Below are 12238 nucleotides of genomic sequence, written 5' to 3'. Positions count from 1 at the left end.
CCTCATGTAGTCTCTGTCTGTCTCTCTCTCTCTTAGCACTGACCATGTCTAGAACTTCTAAATTTGGTTATAAAATTGAAAGAAACCTTGGAGATTATCTAACTGCTGGCTTAATTCAGAATGCTGTTTCCACAGCTTTTTTGACACATAGCTGGCCAGCTGTCTATTTAAAATTCTCAGCGAAGGACAATCCACCACTTGAGCAAATCCTGAGAAAATATTGAGACTAAGACTTTATATTTATGGCATACACCCTGTCAGACAACAACGTTTATGGCATACATCCTTCAAATAACAACATTTAGGAATCAGCACATTATTTAAAACACCTAGAAATATAAAACAAATCTGATTTCAACTAACATGAAGGCTTTCCTGTGATGCATTACCCTTTCTTGGAGTTTGAACAATACTGGTTTGGAAATATCAAGAATCTCCTTCCAGGGATTCAACTAATTAAAGCAACTAATTCAGTATTGCTAGCTGCCTTTCAGTTTTTAAACATGTCTTTTCCAGCCCTGGAGATAACAGGCATTAAACTGGAGATGTTCTGTAAGAACACATGTGCTGTATGTACTTAATAAGACTTGGGGAATTAATACACTAAACAGAGAGAAAAAGTATCATACTGCTGAAATACTATCAGAAGAGGGCCTTTTTCAAAACAAAGAAAATTTGGAAATCAGACTAGAAGAAGAATGTAAGGGCAGATAAGCATAATTTTTAGGGAGAATAAAAACCCATGGTTTTGGATGAGAAATCTCCAGTCTCATTTTAAAACCATACTTTTTGGGGGGTTGTTTGGGAGGGGGGGTATTTTTTGTTTTTGTTTTTAAGGAAAATTATCAGGCAGCAAAAGGGAATGATTATTGTAATCAATCTTTGCTGAAATGTATTGGTAACAATTAGAGCAGAGAATAGAGAGATGGGTCCATTAGTAGTAACACTACATACGCTGATAAGTCTTTAGAAGCCGGATGGATGTGCTCTCATTAGCATTAGAACTGTCAGCACTGCATCTATTAAGAATGATTAGTTGTTTATTTTTAAGTTGTTCTCCATGAGAAAGGATGCTATCCCCTTATCAGAGAAGTTCGAACTCTAAAAATAAATCTAGGCTTCCATCACTTGGCAACAGCCCACTTATAATTGCAGACTTTCCTGTGCATTTTAAAAGAATTGATTACATGATTAGAACTGTCTTCTCCATTGAAAATGAACAGGAATGTTCGTTTTGTGTACATCAATGGCCACACGGGATGGCATTGCGTTGCATTTTCATTTTACTTTTGGACTTCTACCTCTGAGTCCTGGTTCCTAGCATGCAAGAGCTGTAGTGAAATGTGATTCTAGTCAGTGGATAGGAGGAAGAGCTTATCTAGCAAACAGGAACCTGGAAACAATGTAAGCAAGAGCTATCAGCCAAGTGGAGATCCTGTTAAGAAAGGCAGACTAAGGACTCTAAATGATTTTTATCGGTGTTTTTCAACCACAGCAACTTTAAGAGGTATGGACTTCAACTCCCAGAATTCCCCAGCCAGCTGGTTTATATAATAGCAATTATGACAATATAATAATTATAATTTTGTGATTGTAAAAAACTAAGCTGCTATTCAGCAGAAAGTCCCAGGCCAGTTTATTAACAACAAATTATGCTTCCTGTTGAACTAAAATGCTTACCACACTAATGTAATGCTAATGCTAATGTTAATATTAATATTGTTATTCTGATTTTTTTTTTTTTTACAAATGGAAAATCATTCCAGAATTTGGGTAGGCTGTGCTCAGTAACAACACTGGCAGCCTGCAGTGTGTTTGAAGATAGCTTCTGTACTAACAGGCAGAAATATTATTCTTCCTCTGCATTGCAGCTTTGAAAAAAAAAAGTTACCCCATCTGAACCCTGCTGGAACACATCTAAATATCTACTTTTATTTTAGAAAAGTAGACCCTCAGAGTCACCAACAAGCTAGAACTTGCTTTATTATTTTATTTGTATCACTGATTAGCTTAGTAAATAATAATAATAATAATAATAATAATAATAATAATAATAGATAAGAAAGACAAAAAAGTCTGGATAGTGGACATTGCAATACCTGAAGACAGCAGAATAGAAGAGAAAGAACTGGAGAAAATCACAAAATATAAAGACCTGCAAATAAAAGTAGAACCACTATGGCAAAAGAAAGCAAAGATAGTACCAATAGTTATAGGCGCCTTAGGTGCAATCCCAAAACATCTGGAGCACCACTTGAATACCATCAGCATTGACAAAATCACCATCACTCAATTGCAAAAGGCAGCTTTACTTGGAAAGCTTATATTCTGCGATGGTACCTTTAACACCATCAAACAACAACATTGCCTATCCCAGGTCCTTGGAAAGGACTCAATAGGTGGGTAAAAATGCCAAATCCAGTCCAGATATCTGGCTGACTGTGTGACCAACCATAATAATAATCCCCTCCATGGATACCCACTTGTCAGGGGGGAGGGCTTGTGATGCTCTGATGAGGTTGAGGGCCATGCTGGCAGTAGTGTATTCTACCAGAAGGGTCACCCAAGCCAGACAGGTCTCAGCAGAAGAGCCAGATTAAGTGTATCCATCAATCCATTAATTATGGTGAGAAAATAGAAAAAGAATCCTATACTGGATTGGTCGTTGCCTGGGTCAACAAGGACCACATCGGGTGTTAGAGTTCCTGGGCATCTGTCGACAAGTGGGGAATGGAACTCAGGAGCTATGGCTGGGCAAGCAGGTCTTAGCCCTGTAGGATTACTGGAAGAACATCAACCACAGACAAGACAAAAGTATACTGTGTTTGAAAATGCACCATTATCCCCTGCTATTATAAATTGGAACCAACAAAGCAGGGCTACTTAAAGCAAATGTTTGAACTGTGAAAACGAATTTATCCAGACTCAAATATCACTGAACAAGGATTAGCAGATCAGAGGAGATTCATTACCAGAAATAAAATATTCAGAGATGCAGAACTGGAAGACATTCAGAAAAATTGTGAAAATGGAAGACCCCAAAACAATAGTAGAATAGTAGAAGAAACCCAGACAACAACAATTAGAAATATAGAGGAAACTATGAACTACAGAAATGATAACTTAGAAGAAGTAAAAATAGAACCAGTACAAGCCAGCACTGAAACAACCTATGAAAGGAAGACCCCCTCGACAAGAAGAATTAAAGGAAAAAATTATGGCATATGCACAATTACCAGTAGAAAGACAAAGACTGCCAATGTTGAAAGGAGTGCCCAAAAAAGACCTGGCACCTATAATGAAGGATGTGAATAAAGTGCTTGTAAGGATTAAAATAGCATCTATTGAACAGACCAATCAGCTTGCCTACAGTATAGCAGTGTGGTCACAGAAAAACTGGGTATAGAAATTAGAAAACCAAAAGCAAAATCATATTCAATCCCAAAGTGGAAGATCAGACTGTAGGCCAAGACAAAGAAATTAAAATCAGATGCAAATACTTTAAAGAACATAAAAGAACAAAAATTGAAGAATGTAAGGATCAAGACAAGCCGAATTAAAAAGTATTGGCACAACACCAGAAAAATTGAAGAAGCTTTGGAAATCATAAAGCAACAAATAATAACAAGAGCTTGGAAAATTGAAAGCTAAGAAGCACAAATTGTCCAATTTAAGCAAAATCAGTTATTTCAATCAGACCAGAGGCAATTCTACTGAAGTATAAATGACAATAGAAATTCTGAAAATGGAAAACCAAACAAAAATGAAACAATCCAGTTTTGGAAAGATCTATGGGAAACTCAGAAAGGCTGTAATTAAAATATGCTAGATGGATAAAAGAATTTGAAGATGAATTTGGTAAAAATCAAATGAAAGAACTAATTGTAACAGCAGAAATAGTTAAAAATTGAGTGAAAAGGATTAAAAACTGGACATCTGGAAATGATGGCTTTTGGCTCAAATATCTGACTAGCTCACATCCAGTTATAGCTAAACAGCGTAATGAGGTATTGCATAAATCAGTGACTGGTTAATGACTGGCAAAACTGATCTGATTCAAAAAGACCCAGTGAAAGGGACAACACCAAGAAACTATAGGCTGATAACATGCTTGCCTACGATATTTAAATTGCTCATAGGCATAATAGCAGGCAACATCCAAGATTATTTGGAAGAAAATAACATCCTTCCAGTAGAACAGAAAGGAAATGAAAGGAAAAGCAGAGATACAAAAGATCAACTTTTGATTGATAAAATGGTTTTGGAGAATTGCAAAAGCTGAAAAACCAATTTACATATGGTCTGGATTGATTATAAAAAGGCATTTGATTCATTACCACATACTTGGATCATCAACTGTTTCAGTGAAAACAGAATGTTTATAGAAAAAATGAAGCAGTGGAAGACAGAATTGGTGGCTGGAAATGAAAAATATGGGCTTGTCAACATTAGGAGAGGCAACTTCCAAGGTGACTCATTATCCCTCTTATTATTTGTCATTGCTATGATCCCACTTTCAGTGATCTTGAAGAAAACAAATCTTGACTACTAAAGAGAAAAAAATGCTAATAAAATCTCACATTTACTTTATATGGATGATCTAAACCTTAAGGAAAATCAGAAATTGAAAGCCAGTCATTGACAAATAGCGTAAGAATTTTTAGCACAGATATAACAATGGAATTTGGCCTAGAGAAATATGCTACAGTAGCAATGAATTGGGTAAAATTATGAACAATAATGGAATTGAAATGCTGAATGGCCAAACCATCAGGATGAAGCCTACAAGTATCTGGGCATTTTACATTTGGATAACATCAAGTGTGGACAAGTTAAAAATGTGATTAGTAAAGAATACATCTAAAGAGTCAGAAAATTACAAAAGACAAAACTGAACAGTGGAAACTGTTCATACCTGTTATATGATACACTGCTGGATTATTAACTGGACACAAGCTAAACTGGACAGTTTGGACTGAAAAACAAGAAAACTCACAACTATTCACTATGCATTAGATCCCCGTAGTAATTCTGATAGATTATACCAGCCCTGCAGAAATGGAGGCAGAGGTTTACTTCAAGTCAAGCAAACTGTTGAAGAGGAAAAGCATGCATTGGCTGATTATGTAAAAGATAGTCAAGAACAAGCACTGATACAAGTTAAACATTGGAACTTATTGAATATACAGGAAACAAAATGTGAATATTGAAATAATGTAATAAAAACACAAACAGAATGCTGGCAAGGAAAAGCATTACATGGCCATTTTCTACAAAAGATTGAGGGGAAAGTGGATAAAGATAAAACTTAGCAATAGCTTACAACTGGAGCATTAAAAAAAGAAATTGAAGGTTTGATATTGGTTGCTCAAGAGCAAGCTATTCAGACTAATGCAATCAGGGCCAGAATTAAAAAATCATCAAATGATTCAAAGTGCAGACTCTGCAAAGAAGCAGAAGAAACAGTAGATCATATACTCAGCTTGTGCAAGAAGATTGCACAAACTGACTATAAATAATGACATAATATAGTCCCCAAAATGGTTCACTGGAACATCTGTAAAAACTATCATTTGCCAGTATTGAAAAATTGGTGGGAACGTATTGTTGAAAAAGGAGTTGAAAATGGGTAGGTTGAAGAATTGTGGGATTTTCGAATACAGACCTATAAAGTCTTGGCACATAATACACCAGATTCAACTGTGGTTGAAAACAAGAAAGTGTACATAATTGATGTGGCAATACCAGGAGATAGTAGAATAGAAGACAAAGAATTGGAGCGGATCACAAAGGATCAAGTTCTGAAAATCGAGGTTGAAAGATTATGGGATAAACTAGAAGTGGTGGTCCCAGTGGGTGTCATTCCAAAACCCTTTTGTAATTGACAGACAAAAAACCTTGGACGGCACTTAGAGAATGTGCACATTGACAAAATTTCCATCTGTCAATTTCAAAAGGCCACACTGCTTGGATCCACACATATACTATGCCGATACATTACAACGTCCTATGTTCTTGGGAAGAACTCAATGTGAATGAAGGCCAACACCAACTAAAGAACTGGTAGCTCTGATTTCACATTGTTATGAATAATGATAATGATAATAATGCCAACAACAATAACAAAACAAGAGCATGAAGATGTATTATAGATGGTATGGTGATATATATTAAATAGAAATGAAGGGATTAATATGATTTACCAACTGCTGCTTTTAAAGTGAAAATGTATAAATCTGATTCTACTAATTAATTAAATGTTGTTCAGTATTGCTTTGTTGAATGGGGAGGGGCTGCTCATGGTTCACATTCTGAAGAGGAAGAACTGGGTGACCAGCAGAAATGGGAAATGAAGAGGCCACACAAAGAGATGCTATGCTAGACCCACAGATGCTAACCCCTGTCCTGGGCTTTTGAACCTAATGTTTTCTGGTAAAAAACATCAACCCAAACCCACCATGTATAAGGGCTCTCTCACTGATTCCACCTTTTTTACTTACTATTATATCTCCTCCTCTCACGAATTGTACTCGAGGCTGAAAGAACATGAGATCACAGATGTAGCAGATGTCACTTAAGATGTCTACAGCAATCCAGTATATTAAGTTGCTTGACGTTTGAACTGGGAATACTAATCGCAGTGGGATGAACCAGCAGTTCCAGTTATAAGCAACAGTAACTAAGAATAACCATATTACATAGCGACGATCTGGAAAAGAAAATAATATGCCTGCTTAAATTACTGTCATTGGGATATGGGAATGCATTTCTCCAGAAAATAAATGAAGCACCCAAGGAAGATATAAAAAATTGCTAAGTTTAATTGCAGCCTGAGGAGTGATGCATAGTTTACTTATCGGCTAACTAGTGTACCAAAGGTATTTTTAGAAGGCTTGTCTTCTGTCGCTAATCTTCAAACAATTAATGGATTCCACATTTCAGATGAGGGCTAATAGTCAGTCTAAGTCAGTGTTTCTCAACCTCAGCAACTTTAAGATGTGTGGACCTCGACTCCCAGAATTCCCCAGCCAGCATGGGAGTCGAAGTCCACACATCTTAAAGTTGCTGAGGCTGAAAAACATTGGTCTAAGTTAACAAAAGGGAAAACATGCCTACTTATCTATAGTGTAGTAGCACTTAATGTCTGCAGAGGTCTTAGGTGCCAGAAGATAATCACTGAGAATTTCATTATCTCTAGAGCAATTCTTTCTAATAAGAAAAGGTTGGCTTATACCTGTGTATGCATCTATGCTTTCTGGCAGTTTCATTTTTTTCATGTATTCTTTCATGGATAGTTTCTTGAATGGCCAACACAGCTTCTCTTCAGGTTTGATTTCTTCTTTTTTTTCCTCTTTTTTTTCTTCTTTGGGAATAGGGGCTAGGAGCTTCTTTTGGGGTGCTAAACAAGTTTCAGAGAGGCAGTCATTAATACAACTTTCTCAAATGCACCAAGTTCACTGAAGCTACAGAAACGTATCCTAGAAAACGTACTCCTTGCTCTACTCTTTTTACAACTGCCAACATTTACTATTGTTTCAGAAAAGTGATCTGGATAGGATTAATCCCATTATGAACAGAAATATATTTCTAAATTATTAGAGAAATGAAGGCTAGAAAAGGGCATCCCATACGGAATTTGCTGTTCAAAGTACAGGTAGTCCTCATTTAGCAACCATAACTGGGATCAGCAATTCAGTCATTAACCAAAGCAGTCGCTAAGTGAAACCGCAATGGTACTTATGATCTTACTTCAGCTTTCCTTTGCTTTATAGACCCGTGAAGGTCATAAATGTGAGGATTGGTCACAAAGTTACTTTTTCATCACTGTTGTAACTGAACGGTCACTAAATGAAGACTACCTGTAATGGTGTCATGTTGCTTCATGATAAAGGAAGTATTGGCTTGCATGCTGAGCAACAAAACAGTTTTCTGAGTGCTGATGTCTAATCAGTTTCTGATTAGAGATAAGAGTTAAATTGTAATGTGTCCTTAAATATTTCAAAGTTTTATAACTCTCTACTGAACTAGTAGAGAGGATACCCCTTTGTCTCCATGCTATGTGTAGAATCCAATTCTTGCATAGGTGTCCCTGAATAAAAAAAAGAACAACATCTTTTAACTAAGAGTATAAACTGTGTGAATAATGGTGCAGGACTAAAAACAATGAAATATTTATACAGTATTTCAGAAGTCAGGCTTCTACTTTTCTTCACAAACTTACAAAGTAGAAGTGGCATTGTTATCTCAATTTTCTCCTATATATTTTGTGTCTTTTAGATCCAGTTGGTTACATTTTCATTAAACTGTAGGATAGGCTAGAGATATACTTCTCACTATCTTTTTTGTAAGGAAATATAGATTTATTCATTTATTCTCCATAAGGAAAATTGATTTCAGGTAAGATTCATATCCCACTGTGGCTAAATGAATGCTATTCAGCATAAAAATGCATTGGAAATATGCAGGATATATTTTAAATAAATAAACAGGAAGATTGTTTTTATGCACCAAAAGTTATATAGCTGGATTTTGTTGAAAATACTCTCTGAATGTCACAATAGATTAACAATGCAAATCTATCTTTGGTTTCAGTCATGATTTTAAAAGTTTTATTTTATGTTATTATTTACTTATTTAAAGAGTTTATATGGCCTTCCAACTTGAACATTGTGACTCTGGGAGGCTTACAACAACCAGCCAACCAACCAAACAAAACCCAATTCAAATTAAAAGGCACACAGTCATTAATAAGCAACCTCCTCCTGATGGAAACTCTACTCATGCAAATATGCAGGGCTGCCTTCTCCCAAGAACATCTGTCTACCCCACACATTCCCATAAAGAGGGCCTGCTCCAGGTTCCCTCCTTTAAACCTTGCCATCTTATGGGACTTAGGAAATATACCCTTTCTGTACTGCCCCTATTCTGCGGAATGATCTCCCCCCCGCCCAAATATATGAAAGGTCCCAAATCTGTTAAGATCTGGCTTTTCCCCCAGGCATTTCAGTCCACTTTGAGTAGAATCCCCTTTTAGTTGTCTAATTGTACCATTTGGTCACCATTTTATATTCTATATTGTGGGTTGACCTTTTTTAATGTTGTACGGTTGTTTTTCTTTGTTATTGTTTGTGTCTGTTATCTGCTGCCAAGGTCACATTGTTTGAGTTGGATAACTATGATGTAAATAAGGCCGTATCAGCAGAATGGTCATCCTACATTACTCTATCTCCAAATCCTCTCTAACAGGCAAGTCAGTATGGAAAGGTTTCTCTAGATTCTGAAAATATGAAAAATAGTTATTTAAATAATAATTATACAGGTAGTCCTTGACTTAGGATGGCAATTGGGACTGGGATTTGCACTGCTAAGTGATGTGGTCATGAAGTTCGACTGCACTGCGTAGCGACAGCAATCCATGCAGTCCCGGTTGTCATCATTAACTGAATCCCATGGTTGTTATGTGAGGCAACTTTCTGCTGGCTTCTCACAACCAAATCAGCTTACAAGTCCCAGGCAGCTTGTAAGTAGGCCTGCAGGCAGATAAGTGGTTGCTGCTGGGTGGAGGAGGGTGCAGGAGATGCACAAGGGTGTGAGGGAGGTGTGCTGAGGGTCGGGGAGGGTGTGTAGGTGTGTGTGGGAGTGTGTGGGGGTGTGAGGGAGGCATGGCAAGGGGTGGGGAGGGTGTGGGGGGTGCGAGGGAGGCACAGTGATGGTTGGGGAGGGTGCACGAGGATGCAAGGGAGTCATGGCAAGAGTTGGGGAAGGTGATGGGGTGAAAGGGAGGTGTGGCAAGGATTGGGAGGGTGTGTGAGGATGGCGCGGTCAGGGTTGGGGAGGATGCACAGGTTTGCATGCGGGTATGAGGCAGGTATGGCAAAGGTCAGGAAGGGTGCCCAGGGGTGTGCAAGTGGAGCAAGTGCAGAGGGGCTGGGGAAGGGTGCACAGGTGGGGGAGACTTACCCCAGCAACGTGGGACCTTCTCTGCTGGCTTCCCCACTGACTTTCTGGGGAAGCCAGACGGGAAAGTTGGAAATGGCAATCATGTGTTCATGGAGCACTGCAATGGGATGTAAATGTGAGCCAGCTGCCATGCACCCAGATAGTGATCACATGACCGTGCGGGTGCTGGGATGGTCAGAACTTTGAGGACTGGTTGTAACCACCACTCATTCAGCACTATCGTAACTTCAAACGGTTGCTGAAGGAATGGTTGTAAATTGAGGACTACCTGTAACTGAGAAGCTAGAATAATAGAATTAGAAAGAACCAGTTCTGCTACCGAGCCCAAATGCCTGCACAAATCCAAATTAAAATGTACTCTCTACTGAAGGAGAATCTTTCCTCACTAGGTACTTGTATTCTAGGACAACTGTATAAGACTAATGCAAAGATATATCAAAGCTAAAATACTTGGATTTACAGTATATTAATTTTGATATATTTTTTTTTTTTAAATCTCAGTGGTTACTGTAGAGGAAGACTCAGACTATTGATGAAAGTTATAACAGCATGCATGACCTGAACTTGATATAAATTCTGTAGGTTATGTTTCTTTAATCCTTGGCTCTGTCACAAGATGTATAAATGCTGCAGGTATTCTTGAGGGTAAATCCAGTGTGGCAGGTTGGGGTGACAGGCATATTGAAACCTTTGAAGTACACTATTTCACAGACCTGAACACTTGTGACCCAGCAAGTTATAGACAACCTACTAGATATCCACTATATTTCTATACTGATATTTCTCTGAGGCTGAAAAAATTAAGGCAGTTGTCAAGCCTTGGATAATCTGTAAAAATGAGTTCTTGGATTAAAAAGTAATTTGCTGGGTTAGTATTGTACATATCTGTAATGGTATGTAGGAAAGTCCTTGGGAGACAGGGTGAAGAGATGCTAACTAGGGAAAGGTCAGATAAGAGAGGGCATAGCCTGGAGTTGGATAGCATGTGGGGCAAGAATCTCAGAAGGGACCCTCCCTAGCTTCTTGGGCTGTAAAGGAGGTGGCAGGAGATTTGTACTTTCAGACTTGCAAGATTAAGTTAATGTAGCTTTACAATATAGTATAAGCTCATCTGGTCATGTTTCCTCTCTGGTTTACCTGGAAAGGCTGACAATATCTGACTAGGATGATAATATTATAAGTGATGACAGTAGAATTAAACCAATTGGAGGACCTGGTTCACAATGCCAGTTTATTACCTTCAAGCACTCATAACACAATGTAGGCAAAAGGATACAGCTTCCACAACTTACTTGTAGTTGGACTGAGTTCAGGTGAGGAGATTACTGGATTAGACAACTTTTCTTTATAAATAATTGTTCTTTCTCGCATTTTTTGGATGACTTCTTGCAGCTGTATTTGTACGTATTCATCGATAGTGGTTTCTGGGTGTTTATTTTCTGTGCTGTTTATGGGGGTGCAGATGGCAGGACAATGATTAAGATCTTTGAAAAATATTACTACATCCATTTCTTTAGATAAACTTAAAACCATCTAATAATAACACAGATGGTCCCTTATCTTGAGTAATGGAATAATTTGATTACTAAAACAGCAGACGCTGCAGAACTAGTTTTTCTGTATACTGGTCTGCTCCATATAGGAAACATATGCTTGAGTGGGACAGACACCTGAATAGGGGCTTCACCACTGCCAATAGATATGCACCTTTGGCTATGCTGAAGAATACATTTCTTTATACTAGAAATTATGTGGACCATTTCTCATTCTTACATAGTTAATGGCAGCAGCCAAAATTCTTTCTTCTCCTCATTATTCAATGTGCAAGATTTCAGTTTTTCTTTTGCATCCAAGAAGCCTAAACAGGCCAATTTAAACATTGTATGAAAAAGAATTGGCCACTGATTCAAAGGAAGTACTCTTGTCATCAATTGCATTGAAAAACACCAGGATATCGCTATTACATTTGTCTTTTCTTTCTGCTTCAGGCATGGGTGGTATGCCAGGAACATAAGTCATTAGTTGTTTCTCACTGCCAGCTTATGAATCATCAACTGGAAAATTAAGACTGCAATTATGTGTTTGCACATTTGGATGATTTTTATTAAGAAAAATAAAGTGAATTGTACCTCTATTTTTTATTCAATTATTTATCTTAGGATGAAAAAAAGAAAAAAGTTTTATTCATCTCCAGAAATTCAGTTTGATCCTTTTGTGCTGCCCTTTCACATATTTCGTGGAAGGGGCCATTTAGACCATTGTATCTAGTCCTCTGGTC

General features: G+C 37.6%; 1 protein-coding gene and 1 pseudogene across 1 annotated transcript in view; one reads left to right on the top strand and one right to left on the bottom strand.

Moving 5' to 3' along the window:
- The window catches only part of CNGB3 (cyclic nucleotide gated channel subunit beta 3), a 53556-nt gene that overhangs the window by 24505 nt on the left and 16813 nt on the right, over nucleotides 1-12238 (bottom strand). The window contains exons 2-4 of the mRNA XM_088148699.1: nucleotides 11253-11404; nucleotides 7235-7399; nucleotides 6501-6709 (exon numbers count right to left, since the gene is read on the bottom strand). Coding sequence (XP_088004825.1) covers nucleotides 6501-6709; nucleotides 7235-7399; nucleotides 11253-11404 — 526 coding nt within the window. The remainder of the gene's footprint in view (nucleotides 1-6500; nucleotides 6710-7234; nucleotides 7400-11252; nucleotides 11405-12238) is intronic.
- Nucleotides 4986-6035, top strand: LOC148214764 (uncharacterized; annotated as a pseudogene).

The sequence above is a fragment of the Python bivittatus genome, unplaced genomic scaffold, assembly GCF_059951505.1.
Source record: "Python bivittatus isolate LINGU-HERP-01145 unplaced genomic scaffold, Pbiv_v1 ctg000590_np1212, whole genome shotgun sequence".
Lineage (NCBI taxonomy): Eukaryota > Metazoa > Chordata > Lepidosauria > Squamata > Pythonidae > Python > Python bivittatus.
Note: the sequence above shows the minus strand (reverse complement) of the source record. Positions and strands in the feature narration are given on the sequence as shown.